This window comes from Salvelinus alpinus, chromosome 4 (assembly GCF_045679555.1).
Source record: "Salvelinus alpinus chromosome 4, SLU_Salpinus.1, whole genome shotgun sequence".
NCBI classification, from domain to species: domain Eukaryota; kingdom Metazoa; phylum Chordata; class Actinopteri; order Salmoniformes; family Salmonidae; genus Salvelinus; species Salvelinus alpinus.
In genome coordinates, this window is record NC_092089.1 from 5,397,061 (window position 1) to 5,414,646 (window position 17,586).

The following is a 17,586-nucleotide window of genomic DNA, read 5'->3' on the forward strand; positions in this document are numbered from 1 at the left end:
CTCTCTCTCTCTCTCTCTCTCTCTCTCTCTCTCTCTCTCTCTCTCTCTCTCTCTCTCTCTCTCTCTCTCTCTCTGTCTCTCTCTGTCTCTCTCTCTCTGTCTCTGTCTCTCTCTGTCTCTCTCTCTCTCTCTCTCTCTCTCTCTCTCTCTCTCTCTCTCTCTCTCTCTCTCTCTCTCTCTCTCTCTCTGTCTCTCTCTGTCTCTCTCTGTCTCTCTCTGTCTCTGTCTCTCTCTCTCTCTCTCTCTCTCTGTCTCTCTCTGTCTCCCATCCTCTCTCTCTCTCCCCTCCTCTCTCTCTCTCTCTTTCTCTCTCTGTCTGTAACTGTAGTATTAGTTGGCAGGGCTCTCTTCTCTGTCCGATGCCAGATGTAAGAGTCGGTGTCATGCTCCTGCTATGTGGGACCCTGAGAATGAATTAGTATCCTATCACACACATATACAGGGGGACCGCTGCTTGGAACCTGAGCACTCCACATCTTGTCATGCTGGAAGGGATAGAGAGAAATGGGAGGGAAACAGACTTGTTCTGGTGTGTGTGTGTTTCACCGTGTGTGTGTTTCACCGTGTGTGTGTTTCACCGTGTGTGTGTTTCACCGTGTGTGTGTGTGTGTGTTTCACCGTGTGTGTGTTTCACCGTGTGTAGATGGTTGATGATGGTTCAACATGTTTATTGTGGGTCCTCCGTGCTGACGTTGTGACATATTGTTGTGTTTATTGTGGGTCCTCCGTGCTGACGTTGTGACATATTGTTGTGTTTATTGTGGGTCCTCCGTGATGACGTTGTGACATATTGTTGTGTTTATTGTGGGTCCTCCGTGATGACGTTGTGACATATTGTTGTGTTTATTGTGGGTCCTCCGTGCTGACGTTGTGACATATTGTTGTGTTTATTGTGGGTCCTCCGTGCTGACGTTGTGACATATTGTTGTGTTTATTGTGGGTCCTCCGTGCTGACGTTGTGACATATTGTTGTGTTTATTGTGGGTCCTCCGTGATGACGTTGTGACATATTGTTGTGTTTATAGTGGGTCCTCCGTGCTGACGTTGTGACATATTGTTGTGTTTATTGTGGGTCCTCCGTGATGACGTTGTGACATATTGTTGTGTTTATAGTGGGTCCTCCGTGCTGACGTTGTGACATATTGTTGTGTTTATTGTGGGTCCTCCGTGCTGACGTTGTGACATATTGTTGTGTTTATTGTGGGTCCTCCGTGATGACGTTGTGACATATTGTTGTGTTTATTGTGGGTCCTCCGTGATGACGTTGTGACATATTGTTGTGTTTATTGTGGGTCCTCCGTGCTGACGTTGTGACATATTGTTGTGTTTATTGTGGGTCCTCCGTGCTGACGTTGTGACATATTGTTGTGTTTATTGTGGGTCCTCCGTGCTGACGTTGTGACATATTGTTGTGTTTATTGTGGGTCCTCCGTGCTGACGTTGTGACATATTGTTGTGTTTATTGTGGGTCCTCCGTTCTGACGTTGTGACATATTGTTGTGTTTATTGTGGGTCCTCCGTGCTGACGTTGTGACATATTGTTGTGTTTATTGTGGGTCCTCCGTGCTGACGTTGTGACATATTGTTGTGTTTATTGTGGGTCCTCCGTGCTGACGTTGTGACATATTGTTGTGTTTATTGTGGGTCCTCCGTGCTGACGTTGTGACATATTGTTGTGTTTATTGTGGGTCCTCCGTGCTGACGTTGTGCCATATTGTTGTGTTTATTGTGGGTCCTCCGTGATGACGTTGTGACATATTGTTGTGTTTATTGTGGGTCCTCCGTGCTGACGTTGTGACATATTGTTGTGTTTATTGTGGGTCCTCCGTGCTGACGTTGTGACATATTGTTGTGTTTATTGTGGGTCCTCCGTGCTGACGTTGTGACATATTGTTGTGTTTATTGTGGGTCCTCCGTGCTGACGTTGTGCCATATTGTTGTGTTTATTGTGGGTCCTCCGTGATGACGTTGTGACATATTGTTGTGTTTATTGTGGGTCCTCCGTGATGACGTTGTGACATATTGTTGTGTTTATTGTGGGTCCTCCGTGATGACGTTGTGACATATTGTTGTGTTTATTGTGGGTCCTCCGTGCTGACGTTGTGACATATTGTTGTGTTTATTGTGGGTCCTCCGTGCTGACGTTGTGACATATTGTTGTGTTTATTGTGGGTCCTCCGTGCTGACGTTGTGACATATTGTTGTGTTTATTGTGGGTCCTCCGTGCTGACGTTGTGACATATTGTTGTGTTTATTGTGGGTCCTCCGTGCTGACGTTGTGACATATTGTTGTGTTTATTGTGGGTCCTCCGTTCTGACGTTGTGACATATTGTTGTGTTTATTGTGGGTCCTCCGTGATGACGTTGTGACATATTGTTGTGTTTATTGTGGGTCCTCCGTGATGACGTTGTGACATATTGTTGTGTTTATTGTGGGTCCTCCGTGATGACGTTGTGACATATTGTTGTGTTTATTGTGGGTCCTCCGTGATGACGTTGTGACATATTGTTGTGTTTATTGTGGGTCCTCCGTGCTGACGTTGTGACATATTGTTGTGTTTATTGTGGGTCCTCCGTGATGACGTTGTGACATATTGTTGTGTTTATTGTGGGTCCTCCGTGCTGACGTTGTGACATATTGTTGTGTTTATTGTGGGTCCTCCGTGCTGACGTTGTGACATATTGTTGTGTTTATTGTGGGTCCTCCGTGCTGACGTTGTGACATATTGTTGTGTTTCTTGTGGGTCCTCCGTGATGACGTTGTGACATATTGTTGTGTTTATTGTGGGTCCTCCGTGCTGACGTTGTGACATATTGTTGTGTTTATTGTGGGTCCTCCGTGATGACGTTGTGACATATTGTTGTGTTTATTGTGGGTCCTCCGTGATGACGTTGTGACATATTGTTGTGTTTATTGTGGGTCCTCCGTGATGACGTTGTGACATATTGTTGTGTTTATTGTGGGTCCTCCGTGCTGACGTTGTGACATATTGTTGTGTTTATTGTGGGTCCTCCGTGCTGACGTTGTGACATATTGTTGTGTTTATTGTGGGTCCTCCGTGCTGACGTTGTGACATATTGTTGTGTTTATAGTGGGTCCTCCGTGCTGACGTTGTGACATATTGTTGTGTTTATTGTGGGTCCTCCGTGCTGACGTTGTGACATATTGTTGTGTTTATTGTGGGTCCTCCGTGCTGACGTTGTGACAGAAGGATGTGTTCTGTACAGTACGATCCTTCCATCAGACAGAGGTGACATCACATGTTCCCCTGTTTTAGTGGCCCGCTGGGCTTCAGCTCTCTGTCTGGTTCCGTGTGTGTGTGTGTTTCACTGTGTGTGTGTGTGTGTGTGTTTCACTGTGTGTGTGTGTGTGTGTGTGTGTGTGTTTCCCTGTGTGTGTTTCACTGTGTGTGTGTGTGTGTGTGTTTCACTGTGTGTGTGTGTTTCACTATGTGTGTTTCACTATGTGTGTGTGTGTGTTTCCCTGTGTGTGTGTGTGTGTGTGTTTCACTATGTGTGTGTGAGTGTTTCCCTGTGTGTGTGTTTCCCTATGTGTGTGTGTTTGTGTCCCTATGTATGTGTGTTTCCCTGTGTGTTTCCCTGTGTGTTTCCCTGTGTGTGTGTGTGTGTGTTTCACTATGTGTGTTTCACTATGTGTGTGTGTGTGTTTCCCTGTGTGTGTGTGTTTCCCTATGTGTGTGTGTGTGGGTGTGTGTGTGTGTTTCACTATGTGTGTGTGTGTGTTTCCCTGTGTGTGTGTGTTTCACTATGTGTGTGTGTGTGTGTTTCACTATGTGTGTGTGTGTGTTTCCCTGTGTGTGTGTGTTTCCCTATGTGTGTGTGTGTTTCCCTATGTGTGTGTGTGTTTCACTATGTGTGTGTGTGTGTTTCCCTGCGTGTGTGTGTTTCACTGTGTGTGTGTGTGTGTGTGTGTGTGTGTGTGTGTGTGTGTTTCACTATGTGTTTCCCTGTGTGTGTGTGTTTCACTGTGTGTGTGTGTGTGTGTGTGTTTCCCTGTGTGTGTGTAATTGGTCTAGGCCTATCTCCCGCTGACTGTGGCCTGTTCCAGTAACTGACAATGTTGTAACAGAACCTGTGTGTGTGTGTGTGTGTGTGTGTGTGTGTGTGTGTGTGTGTGTGAGAGAGTCGGTGTAATGAATTCAGTGTGTATCCACTCAGGACATATTAATCGTCCGTGACTTTTAATTGCCCGTGTTTCTCTTCAGAACATTTTTCAAAGGGAATATTAATTCATCCTTTTTTGAAAAGTGTTTTTCTTTTTCTTACTAACGAACTGGAAAACGTGTGTTACTGTGTGTGAATCAGGTCGAGTTTTAGGTGGAATCCAAAAAGGTTTATTTACGTTACGTATACATTAAGATGCCTGTGTGTCATTCACCCAAAAACATTCAATCACTCACCGTTTAACCAGTGTTTTCCCTCCTCTCTCTGAAACGACTTGAAGTTGTGCGAAACACTAAACATGTCAGAGGTGGGAGATCTAGATGACTAACATGCTTGGAGGGTTTTTTAGAGAAATATGAGAGGAATTAAGAGAAAGGCTGAGGGAGAAAAGAGAGGGAGGGAGAGTTACATTTAAAATATTATACATCTAAAGAGGAGCTGGGTTGGAGAGGTCTATACTGCCACCTACTGGAATAACAGCGGAGGTGTAGGCATCCTGATAAATAACAACCTTTTTCCTCTTACGTTCTCCGGTATCTTAATTACACCAAACGAAAATACACATTTGGAGAATAAACACGTCTTCTAGACCTGAAATGTATTAAATACGTGAATGAAAAAACATCTAGACAAAAAGGACAGATCAAAACTGACGCCGATATAATCTGGGGTAGATTACGGGAACGATCATCTCGTACTCAGCTAAAGTTAAATCTGATTTAGAAATTAAAATGGTTTGTCATCTCGGTTGCAACACTCACTACCGAGTTCCAGACTGCCTCTGGAAGCAACGTCAGCACAAGAACTGTTGGTCGGGAGCTTCATGAAATGGGTTTCCATGGCCGAGCAGCCGCACACAAGCCTAAGATCACCGTGCTCAATACCAAGCGTCGGCTGGAGTGGTGTAAAGCTCACCGCCATTGGACTCTGGACCAGTGGAAACACGTTCTCTGGAGTGATGAATCACGCTTCACCATCTGGCAGTCCGACAGACGAATCTGGGTTTGGCGGATGCCAGGAGAACACTACTTGCCCCAGTGCATAGTGCCAACTGTAAAGTTTGGTGGAGGAGGAATAATGGTCTGGGGCTGTTTTTCATGGTTCGGGCCCCTTAGTTCCAGTGGAGGGAAATCTTAATGCTACAGCATACAATGACGTTCTAGATGATTCTGTACTTCCAACGAGCCAGGCCTAATCACCCAACATCAGTGCCCGACCCCACTAATGCTCTTGTGGCTGAATGGAAGCAAGTCCCCGCAGCAATGTTCCAACATCTAGTGGAAAGCCTTCCCAGAAGAGTGGAGGCTGTTATAGCAGCAATGTTCCAACATCTAGTGGAAAGCCTTCCCAGAAGAGTGGAGGCTGTTATAACAGCAATGTTCCAACATCTAGTGGAAAGCCTTCCCAGAAGAGTGGAGGCTGTTATAGCAGCAATGTTCCAACATCTAGTGGAAAGCCTTCCCAGAAGAGTGGAGGCTGTTATAGCAGCAATGTTCCAACATCTAGTGGAAAGCCTTCCCAGAAGAGTGGAGGCTGTTACAGCAGCAATGTTCCAACATCTAGTGGAAAGCCTTCCCAGAAGAGTGGAGGCTGTTTATAGCAGCAATGTTCCAACATCTAGTGGAAAGCCTTCCCAGAAGAGTGGAGGCTGTTATAGCAGCAATGTTCCAACATCTAGTGGAAAGCCTTCCCAGAAGAGTGGAGGCTGTTACAGCAGCAATGTTCCAACATCTAGTGGAAAGCCTTCCCAGAAGAGTGGAGGCTGTTTATAGCAGCAATGTTCCAACATCTAGTGGAAAGCCTTCCCAGAAGAGTGGAGGCTGTTATAGCAGCAATGTTCCAACATCTAGTGGAAAGCCTTCCCAGAAGAGTGGAGGCTGTTATAGCAGCAATGTTCCAACATCTAGTGGAAAGCCTTCCCAGAAGAGTGGAGGCTGTTATAGCAGCAATGTTCCAACATCTAGTGGAAAGCCTTCCCAGAAGAGTGGAGGCTGTTATAGCAGCAAAGGGGGGGAAACCAACTCCATATTAATGCCAGTGATTTTGTAATGAGATTGTTGGTTGAGCAGGTGTCCAACATCCTGTTGGTCATGTAGTGTATCAAGCCCGTAAAAAGTCTTCGAAGGTGAAGAAGAAAATACAATGTTTGAACTGAACAGGAATGTGATCTTTTCACTCTCGAACAGAAGCCAACAACTACCAGGTCGAACTCTAATAAAGCTACTTCATGGCAAATAAACCTGGTAAATATCTAGCATCTTGTAATAAAACTAATACAATCAGTTGTAATTGTAAAAGATAAAGATACAAAAACAGACTTTAGAAACCAACAACGTGATTTAATGACAATTTTAAAAGTTTATAATTTAAAAATTATATATAAATTGGAATTAAACAACAGCCTTCTTAGACTGAACAATCTCCTACCAGACATGATACATATCAATCAAACAGGCTTTATTTAAAACAACACTTACTAACAAATACTAGAATATGTTTGTTTAATAGAAGACGCAAAAACACAAAATATAGTTTTATCAATAAAGGCTGTTAAATGCCAAAAAGGTATTCGACGTCTTGAATGGTCTTTTCTATTCAAAACTTTGGAAGCTTTTACCTTTCCAGCTGAAATAATGCAATTTATAAAAAAAAATATTGTATAAATGTCCTAAAGCAAAAATATACACAAATAATACATGATCTAATGAAATTGCTTTAGAAAAAGGGCACAAGACAGGGATGTCCTCTGTCCCCTTCCGGTTTGCACTGCTAATTGACAGGGATGTCCTCTGTCCCCTTCCTGTTTGCACTGCTAATTGACAGGGATGTCCTCTGTCCCCTTCCTGTTTGCACTGCTAATTGACAGGGATGTCCTCTGTCCCCTTCCTGTTTGCACTGCTAATTGAACCACTTGCTGAAAGAATTAGACAGGACCCACATGCAACAGGTATCAGTATTGATAAACATGAATAGAAATGACACTTTTTCGTAGATAATCTCCTGATATACCTGACCAATATTGAAAACTCAATGCCCCATTTGCAAAAAACTATTTTCAGACTACTCTAAAATCTCAGGATATAAAATTAACGTTGAAAACCCCCAGAAATAATTGCAATAGAACAAATAAAAATAATAACTGATTATCCCCGGCGGTCCTTTATCCCCGGCGGTCCTTTATCCCCAGCTCTGTAGTGTCCTCTCTCTCATCCAGTCTGACTGTTCAGCTCTGTAGTGTCCCCTCTCTCATCCAGTCTGACTGTTCAGCTCTGTAGTGTCCTCTCTCTCATCCAGTCTGACTGTTCAGCTCTGTAGTGTCCTCTCTCTCATTCAGTCTGACTGTTCAGCTCTGTAGTGTCCCCTCTCTCATCCAGTCTGACTGTTCAGCTCTGTAGTGTCCTCTCTCTCATCCAGTCTGACTGTTCAGCTCTGTAGTGTCCTCTCTCTCATCCAGTCTGACCGTTCAGCTCTGTAGTGTCCTCCCTCTCATCCAGTCTGACTGTTCAGCTCTGTAGTGTCCTCTCTCTCATCCAGTCTGACTGTTCAGCTCTGTAGTGTCCTCTCTCTCATCCAGTCTGACTGTTCAGCTCTGTAGTGTCCTCTCTCTCATCCAGTCTGACTGTTCAGCTCTGTAGTGTCCTCTCTCTCATCCAGTCTGACTGTTCAGCTCTGTAGTGTCCTCTCTCTCATCCAGTCTGACTGTTCAGCTCTGTAGTGTCCTCTCTCTCATCCAGTCTGACTGTTCAGCTCTGTAGTGTCCTCTCTCATCCAGTCTGACTGTTCAGCTCTGTAGTGTCCCCTCTCTCATCCAGTCTGACTGTTCAGCTCTGTAGTGTCCTCTCTCTCATCCAGTCTGACTGTTCAGCTCTGTAGTGTCCTCTCTCTCATCCAGTCTGACTGTTCAGCTCTGTAGTGTCCTCTCTCTCATCCAGTCTGACTGTTCAGCTCTGTAGTGTCCCCTCTCTCATCCAGTCTGACTGTTCAGCTCTGTAGTGTCCCCTCTCTCATCCAGTCTGACTGTTCAGCTCTGTAGTGTCCTCTCTCTCATCCAGTCTGACTGTTCAGCTCTGTAGTGTCCTCTCTCTCATCCAGTCTGACTGTTCAGCTCTGTAGTGTCCTCCCTCTCATCCAGTCACAGAGAGAGGCTCAGACTCGACCGAGGGGGAAAGGAACATTTCACACCTCACCTGCTGGTCAGAGACGTAAAACCGTTCCAGTGGCGTCTTTTTACAATGTGTTCCAAATGGAATCCTGTTCCCTATGTAGTGCACTAAGGGATAGGGTGTGGTTTGGGACATAGTCAGAGAGTTTTTATCTCTGGGAATCTTGAGGCCCTGTCTGTCTGTCTGTGTCTCTGTCACTACCAGGAGTAACACATCAAAGCCTCGGTCCAGACACAGTTCTGTTCACTGGATTTAACACCTCAAAGCCTCGGCCCAGACACAGTTCTGTTCACTGGATTTAACACCTCAAAGCCTCGGCCCAGACACAGTTCTGTTCACTGGATTTAACACTTCAAAGCCTCGGCCCAGACACAGTTCTGTTCACTGGATTTAACACTTCAAAGCCTCGGCCCAGACACAGTTCTGTTCACTGGATTTAACACCTCAAAGCCTCGGCCCAGACACAGTTCTGATCACTGGATTTAACACCTCAAAGCCTCGGCCCAGACACAGTTCTGTTCACTGGATTTAACACCTCAAAGCCTCGGCCCAGACACAGTTCTGATCACTGGATTTAACACCTCAAAGCCTCGGCCCAGACACAGTTCTGTTCACTGGATTTTTAATTATTCTTTCTTTTTATTGCTTCACGACTTCAAATCTATCTGAGTCGTCAGGCAGGAAGTGCAGGGCTGGAAGTAGTACTTGGTGTTTAGGAAGTACAACACAACGACCGGTAAAAGGGCTTGGTGTTTAGACCCGACACCTCAGACTCTCACAGGAAGTACAAAACAACGACCGGTAAAAGGGCTTGGTGTTTAGACCCGACACCTCAGACTCTCACAGGAAGTACAAAACAACGACCGGTAAAAGGGCTTGGTGTTTAGACCCGACACCTCAGACTCTCACAGGAAGTACCAAAACAACGACCGGATAAAGGGCTTGGTGTGTAGACCCGACACCTCAGACTCTCACAGGAAGTACCAAAAACAAAACAACGACCAGAAAAAGCCAGAACAGTGGATTTCTCAACTGCCAATTCGCAAAGTGAAAGATTTAATTAAAACATGACATAATTTTCACCGCCTAAGCCTGTGGGATTCCTGTGCTGTGACCTCACGCGTGTTATTGTTTTTAGAGAGAGCGAGTACATTCTTGTCAATTGACATCAGCTTCCCCTGGCTGTCGCAGAGGGGAGCAGGCCAGCTCAGGGAAACAGACACGACGATACAGGTTCATAGGTCAGGGGAGCCACATTAGAGAACCGCGTGACCCCCTCTAGGCGACTCGTTCACAGGCCCCAGCCCCTGGCTGAGTGGTTCGCCTACAGCCCCCAGCTCCTCTCCCCAGCCTCTGGCTGAGTGGTTCGCCTACAGCCCCCAGCTCCTCTCCCCAGCCCCTGGCCGAGTGGTTCGCCTACAGCCCCCAGCTCCTCTCCCCAGCCCTGGCTGAGTGGTTTGCCTACAGCCAACCAGCCTGGTCTCCGAGGCTCTGCTCTCTCCGAGGCACTGCTCTCTCCGGCTCTGCTCTCTCCGAGGCTCTGCTCTCTCCGAGGCACTGCTCTTTTCTGAGTCCAACCCACAGGAAGTCCAGATTCATTAAGAGGGCCTCGTCACGCCGCTGTCTCACTGACATGTAATCAAAGCTGTGTTTTCTTTCACTGATGGTTCATTCGTTCCCTGAAATGACGAGAGTTCCCCATAATTCTATTATCACTAAAGTCTGCAAGAGTTTGTTGATTTAAAGGTTGAAGGTTCGAGGTTTTAAGTTGAGTGTTTAAACAGGAGCTAAGATCCATTTGGTCGAACACATTGGACTTTATTTAAACCGTCTTTATTTCATCAATATGTCAGTTATACAGATTACATTTGACAATAGTCCTCTTATTACAGGACACCTCAGGTTGTTCGTGTCTGTCTGTCTTATTACAGGACACCTCAGGTTGTTCATGTCTGTCTTATTACAGGACACCTCAGGTTGTTCCTGTCTGTCTTATTACAGGACACCTCAGGTTGTTCATGTCTGTCTTATTACAGGACACCTCAGGTTGTTCCTGTCTGTCTTATTACAGGACACCTCAGGTTGTTCATGTCTGTCTTATTACAGGACACCTCAGGTTGTTCCTGTCTGTCTTATTACAGGACACCTCAGGTTGTTCATGTCTGTCTTATTACAGGACACCTCAGGTTGTTCATGTCTGTCTTATTACAGGACACCTCAGGTTGTTCATGTCTGTCTTATTACAGGACACCTCAGGTTGTTCATGTCTGTCTTATTACAGGACACCTCAGGTTGTTCATGTCTCTTATTACAGGACACCTCAGGTTGTTCATGTCTGTCTTATTACAGGACACCTCAGGTTGTTCTTGTCTGTCTTATTACAGGACACCTCAGGTTGTTCATGTCTGTCTTATTACAGGACACCTCATGTTGTTCCTGTCTGTCTTATTACAGGACACCTCAGGTTGTTCATGTCTGTCTTATTACAGGACACCTCAGGTTGTTCCTGTCTGTCTTATTACAGGACACCTCAGGTTGTTCATGTCTGTCTTATTACAGGACACCTCATGTTGTTCCTGTCTGTCTTATTACAGGACACCTCAGGTTGTTCATGTCTGTCTTATTACAGGACACCTCAGGTTGTTCCTGTCTGTCTTATTACAGGACACGTCAGGTTGTTCCTGTCTGTCTTATTACAGGACACCTCAGGTTGTTCCTGTCTGTCTTATTACAGGACACCTCAGGTTGTTCATGTCTGTCTTATTACAGGACACCTCAGGTTGTTCCTGTCTGTCTTATTACAGGACACCTCAGGTTGTTCCTGTCTGTCTTATTACCGGACACCTCATGTTGTTCCTGTCTGTCTTATTACAGGACACCTCAGGTTGTTCATGTCTGTCTTATTACAGGACACCTCAGGTTGTTCATGTCTGTCTTATTACAGGACACCTCAGGTTGTTCATGTCTCTTATTACAGGACACCTCAGGTTGTTCATGTCTGTCTTATTACAGGACACCTCAGGTTGTTCTTGTCTGTCTTATTACAGGACACCTCAGGTTGTTCATGTCTGTCTTATTACAGGACACCTCATGTTGTTCCTGTCTGTCTTATTACAGGACACCTCAGGTTGTTCATGTCTGTCTTATTACAGGACACCTCAGGTTGTTCCTGTCTGTCTTATTACAGGACACCTCAGGTTGTTCATGTCTGTCTTATTACAGGACACCTCATGTTGTTCCTGTCTGTCTTATTACAGGACACCTCAGGTTGTTCATGTCTGTCTTATTACAGGACACCTCAGGTTGTTCCTGTCTGTCTTATTACAGGACACCTCAGGTTGTTCCTGTCTGTCTTATTACAGGACACCTCAGGTTGTTCCTGTCTGTCTTATTACAGGACACCTCAGGTTGTTCATGTCTGTCTTATTACAGGACACCTCAGGTTGTTCCTGTCTGTCTTATTACCGGACACCTCAGGTTGTTCCTGTCTGTCTTATTACAGGACACCTCAGGTTGTTCCTGTCTGTCTTATTACAGGACACCTCAGGTTGTTCATGTCTGTCTTATTACAGGACACCTCAGGTTGTTCTTGTCTGTCTTATTACAGGACACCTCAGGTTGTTCATGTCTGTCTTATTACAGGACACCTCAGGTTGTTCCTGTCTGTCTTATTACCGGACACCTCAGGTTGTTCCTGTCTGTCTTATTACAGGACACCTCAGGTTGTTCCTGTCTGTCTTATTACAGGACACCTCAGGTTGTTCTTGTCTGTCTTATTACAGGACACCTCAGGTTGTTTGTGTCTGTCTTATTACAGGACACCTCAGGTTGTTCGTGTCTATCTTATTACCGGACACCTCAGGTTGTTCCTGTCTGTCTTATTACAGGACACCTCAGGTTGTTCCTGTCTGTCTTATTACAGGACACCTCATGTTGTTCATGTCTCTTATTACAGGACACCTCAGGTTGTTCCTGTCTGTCTTATTACAGGACACCTCAGGTTGTTCATGTCTCTTATTACAGGACACATCAGGTTGTTCCTGCCTGTCTTATTACAGGACACCTCAGGTTGTTCATGTCTAAACGTGTTCTGTACTTGTGTTCTGTGTGGACCGCAGGAAGGGTAACTGCTGCATGTGCAACAGCTAATGGGGATCCTAATGAGCTAAATTAAATTATTCCCATAGTCGCCCAGCCTTCCCGTAGTCCCCCAGCCTTCCCGTAGTCCCCCAGCCTTCCCGTAGTCCCCCAGCCTTCCCGTAGTCGCCCAGCCTTCCCGTAGTCGCCCAGCCTTCCCGTAGTCGCCCAGCCTTCCCGTAGTCGCCCAGCCTTCCCGTAGTCGCCCAGCCTTCCCGTAGTGACCCAGCCTTCCCGTAGTGACCCAGCCTTCCCGTAGTCACCCAGCCTTCCCGTAGTCACCCAGCCTTCCCGTAGTCACCCAGCCTTCCCGTAGTCACCCAGCCTTCCCGTGGTCCCCCCAGCCTTCCCGTAGTCGCCCAGCCTTCCCGTAGTCGCCCCCGCCTTCCCGCAGTCCCCCCCGCCTTCCCGTAGTCCCCCCCGCCTTCCCGTAGTCCCCCTGCCTTCCCGTAGTCCCCCCTGCCTTCCCGTAGTCCCCCCAGCCTTCCCGTAGTCCCCCCGCCTTCCCGTAGTCCCCCCGCCTTCCCGTAGTCCCCCAGCCTTCCCGTGGTCCCCCAGCCTTCCCGTGGTCCCCCCAGCCTTCCCGTAGTCCCCCCGCCTTCCCGTGGTCCCCCCAGCCTTCCCGTGGTCCCCCAGCCTTCCCGTGGTCCCCCAGCCTTCCCGTAGTCCCCCAGCCTTCCCGTGGTCCCCCCAGCCTTCCCGTGGTCCCCCCAGCCTTCCCGTGGTCCCCCAGCCTTCCCGCAGTCCCCCAGCCTTCCCGTGGTCCCCCAGCCTTCCCGTGGTCCCCCCAGCCTTCCAGTGTATTGACATCAAGCTGACTGATCTGTGTTGTGTTCTTGTTCCTCAGGTGTGGAAGGAGACCCAGAGGCCCAGGCCATGGCAGGACAGTACCCCAGCCCAGAGCTTTACATGCAGGGGGAGGAAGGGGACCAGGGCTGGGTGTCCTGGGCCTGGTCCTTCGTCCCAGCCATCGTGGGAGCTGAGGATGAGGAGGGAGAGGAAGGCTTCTACCAGCAGGGGGAGGAGGGAGGCCGCTCCAGCCCTCTGCAGAACCCACATAAAGACCCTATTGTCTCTATAGGCTTCTACTGCACCAAGGCCTCTGTCACGTTCAAGGTAGGAAGACCAGCGAGGGAGTGTGTCTGTGTGTGTCCAGGGTTGGAATATTCTGGAATGTGCTAGAATTAAAATATAAAGTTATTTTTGCAATTCTGAATTTTTCCTATTAACATTATTGTTGTTGTACCACAGTCTCTCTCCGTCTCGGTCTCTCTCCGTCTCGGTCTCTCTCCGTCTCGGTCTCTCTCCGTCTCGGTCTCTCTCCGTCTCGGTCTCTCTCCGTCTCGGTCTCTCTCCGTCTCGGTCTCTCTCTGTCTCGGTCTCTCTCTGTCTCTCCGTCTCTCTCTGTCTCTCTCGGTCTCGGTCTCTCTGTCTCGGTCTCTGTCTCTCTCGGTCTCTCTCTGTCTCTGTCTGTCTCTGTCTCGGTCTCTCTCCGTCCCGGTCTCTCTCTGTCTCGGTCTCTCTCCGTCTCGGTCTCTCTCCGTCCCGGTCTCTCTCCGTCCCGGTCTCTCTCCGTCCCGGTCTCTCTCTGTCCCGGTCTCTCTCTGTCTCGGTCTCTCTCTGTCTCGGTCTCTCTCTGTCCCGGTCTCTCTCTGTCTCGGTCTCTCTCTGTCCCGGTCTCTCTCTGTCTCTCTCCGTCTCCGTCTCTGTCTCTCTCCGTCTCCGTCTCTCTCCGTATCTCTCTCTCTCTCTGTCATGCCAAATGGAGCCTGGCGATTTTCTAATAATGTTTAAATTGTTCCTGTAGTGTTTGACTTCTTCTAATCAGTTAATTGGCTCTCTCCTCAGGAGTAATTGCAGACAGCTGAAGGGATGGCGTTTGGTTTTAAACGTTCACATTTAGCAGGAAGTATTTCATTTGAGGGGTAATTTCCCTTTGAACAGCCAGGCAGGCAGTGCAGAGACCTGCCTCTCTCTCTCTCTCTCTCTGACATGGCAGTGAAACACCAGGATGTTATTTCCCGTTCTGATTCAGAATAACTTCCCTCGGCCATGAAATCTGTTTTATTTGATCAGAAATATTGGCATTTTACCTAATATAGGAAAATAGGAAACACGTGATTTTGGTTGGAACGAGAGAGAAACCTTCTCCTACTAGGCAGAGTTCCATTCTGTAATTCACCTCCCGATCTGCTGTTGACATCTTGTCATTTTCAGAGATGTTCCATTCTCAGCACGTGGGACTATTGATTGTTTGTTTACAGCGTTCTGTTCCCGTCAACAACACCAACAACAACAACAACAAAACATTGTGTGTATTCATGGTTGTTTCATGTTTTTTGATTCTTAGTTTGTTGTTAAGTTCCTAAGGATCAGTGAGCCCATTGAGTCTAGCTCCATCCTGTTACTGTATTGTTATAGACCCAGGTACAGTCAGTCAGTCCTGCTACGCTAGCTCCATCCTGTTACTGTATTGTTATAGACCCAGGTACAGTCAGTCAGTCCTGCTACGCTAGCTCCATCCTGTTACTGTATTGTTATAGACCCAGGTACAGTCAGTCAGTCCTGCTACGCTAGCTCCATCCTGTTACTGTATTGTTATAGACCCAGGTACAGTCAGTCAGTCCTGCTACGCTAGCTCCATCCTGTTACTGTATTGTTATAGACCCAGGTACAGTCAGTCAGTCCTGCTACGCTAGCTCCATCCTGTTACTGTATTGTTATAGACCCAGGTACAGTCAGTCAGTCCTGCTACGCTAGCTCCATCCTGTTACTGTATTGTTATAGACCCAGGTACAGTCAGTCAGTCCTGCTACGCTAGCTCCATCCTGTTACTGTATTGTTATAGACCCAGGTACAGTCAGTCAGTCCTGCTACGCTAGCTCCATCCTGTTACTGTATTGTCATAGACCCAGGTACAGTCAGTCAGTCCTGCTACGCTAGCTCCATCCTGTTACTGTATTGTTATAGACCCAGGTACAGTCAGTCAGTCCTGCTACGCTAGCTCCATCCTGTTACTGTATTGTCATAGACCCAGGTACAGTCAGTCAGTCCTGCTACGCTAGCTCCATCCTGTTACTGTATTGTTATAGACCCAGGTACAGTCAGTCAGTCCTGCTACGCTAGCTCCATCCTGTTACTGTATTGTTATAGACCCAGGTACAGTCAGTCAGTCCTGCTACGCTAGCTCCATCCTGTTACTGTATTGTCATAGACCCAGGTACAGTCAGTCAGTCCTGCTACGCTAGCTCCATCCTGTTACTGTATTGTTATAGACCCAGGTACAGTCAGTCAGTCCTGCTACGCTAGCTCCATCCTGTTACTGTATTGTCATAGACCCAGGTACAGTCAGTCAGTCCTGCTACGCTAGCTCCATCCTGTTACTGTATTGTCATAGACCCAGGTACAGTCAGTCAGTCCTGCTACGCTAGCTCCATCCTGTTACTGTATTGTCATAGACCCAGGTACAGTCAGTCCTGCTACGCTAGCTCCATCCTGTTACTGTATTGTTATAGACCCAGGTACAGTCAGTCAGTCCTGCTACGCTAGCTCCATCCTGTTACTGTATTGTCATAGACCCAGGTACAGTCAGTCAGTCCTGCTACGCTAGCTCCAACCTGTTACTGTATTGTTATAGACCCAGGTACAGTCAGTCAGTCCTGCTACGCTAGCTCCATCCTGTTACTGTATTGTTATAGACCCAGGTACAGTCAGTCAGTCCTGCTACGCTAGCTCCATCCTGTTACTGTATTGTCATAGACCCAGGTACAGTCAGTCAGTCCTGCTACGCTAGCTCCATCCTGTTACTGTATTGTTATAGACCCAGGTACAGTCAGTCAGTCCTGCTACGCTAGCCGCTACGTTATCCTAGCCGCTACGTTATCCTAGCCGCTACGTTATCCTAGCCGCTACGTTATCCTAGCCTCGCCAGGAGACCTTTTTGTCTCTGGATAAGGCATCGTCAGCGCTCTGTGAGATGGGCAGGTCTTCAAAGAGCTCGGAGCAGCGTTGACGTGGTGAAACAAATCGCTCTCCCACTCTTTCAGAACAGTTCTTGTTTCTTGCTGCCGTTTCCCAGCGGTTACTGGGAAGTCTTGCCACGGTTTTCCCTGCACGTGATTAAACCGACGGAATGAGGAAATGAGATGGGGGAGAAGAGAGGGATATCAGAGAATGGAGGGAGGAGAAGAGAGGGATATCAGAGAATGGAGGGAGGAGAAGAGAGGGAAAGAGAGGGATATCAGAGAATGGAGGGAGGAGAAGAGAGGGATATCAGAGAATGGAGGGAGGAGAAGAGAGGGAAAGAGGAAGGAGATTCCATCAGTAGTATAATAATGTGCAGCTGCTCCAGTCTGTTCTAACCTGCACCTGCTTCCTGTGTTAGTTGAAACGGTGGGACTGAGCTGCACCCACCCAGCCATCACACCTCTCTCTCCCCCCTGACCAGACTCTCCTTACCCCCTCTCTCCTCTCTCCCCCCTGACCAGACTCTCCTTACCCCCTCTCTCCTCTCTCCCCCTGACCAGACTCTCCTTACCCCCTCTCTCCTCTCTCTCCCCCCTGACCAGACTCTCCTTACCCCCTCTCTCCTCTCTCCCCCCTGACCAGACTCTCCTTACCCCCTCTCTCCTCTCTCCCCCCTGACCAGACTCTCCTTACCCCCTCTCTCCTCTCTCCCCCCTGACCAGACTCTCCTTACCCCCTCTCTCCTCTCTCCCCCCTGACCAGACTCTCCTTACCCCCTCTCTCCTCTCTCCCCCCTGACCAGACTCTCCTTACCCCCTCTCTCCTCTCTCCCCCCTGACCAGACTCTCCTTACCCCCTCTCTCCTCTCTCCCCCCTGACCAGACTCTCCTTACCCCCTCTCTCCTCTCTCCCCCCTGACCAGACTCTCCTTACCCCCTCTCTCCTCTCTCCCCCTGACCAGACTCTCCTTACCCCCTCTCTCCTCTCTCCCCTGACCAGACTCTCCTTACCCCCTCTCTCCTCTCCCCCCTGACCAGACTCTCCTTACCCCCTCTCTCCTCTCCCCCCTGACCAGACTCTCCTTACCCCCTCTCTCCTCTCTTCCCCTGACCAGACTCTCCCTACCCCCTCTCTC

The 17,586-nt window shown here is 47.9% G+C and overlaps 1 protein-coding gene across 1 annotated transcript in view; it reads left to right on the forward strand.

The window, feature by feature from the left end:
• LOC139572810 (intermembrane lipid transfer protein VPS13B-like) overlaps positions 1 to 17,586 on the forward strand; it is a 920,449-nt gene that overhangs the window by 119,202 nt on the left and 783,661 nt on the right. The window contains exon 8 of the mRNA XM_071395592.1: positions 13,333 to 13,601. Within this exon, the coding sequence (XP_071251693.1) occupies positions 13,333 to 13,601 (269 nt within the window). The remainder of the gene's footprint in view (positions 1 to 13,332; positions 13,602 to 17,586) is intronic.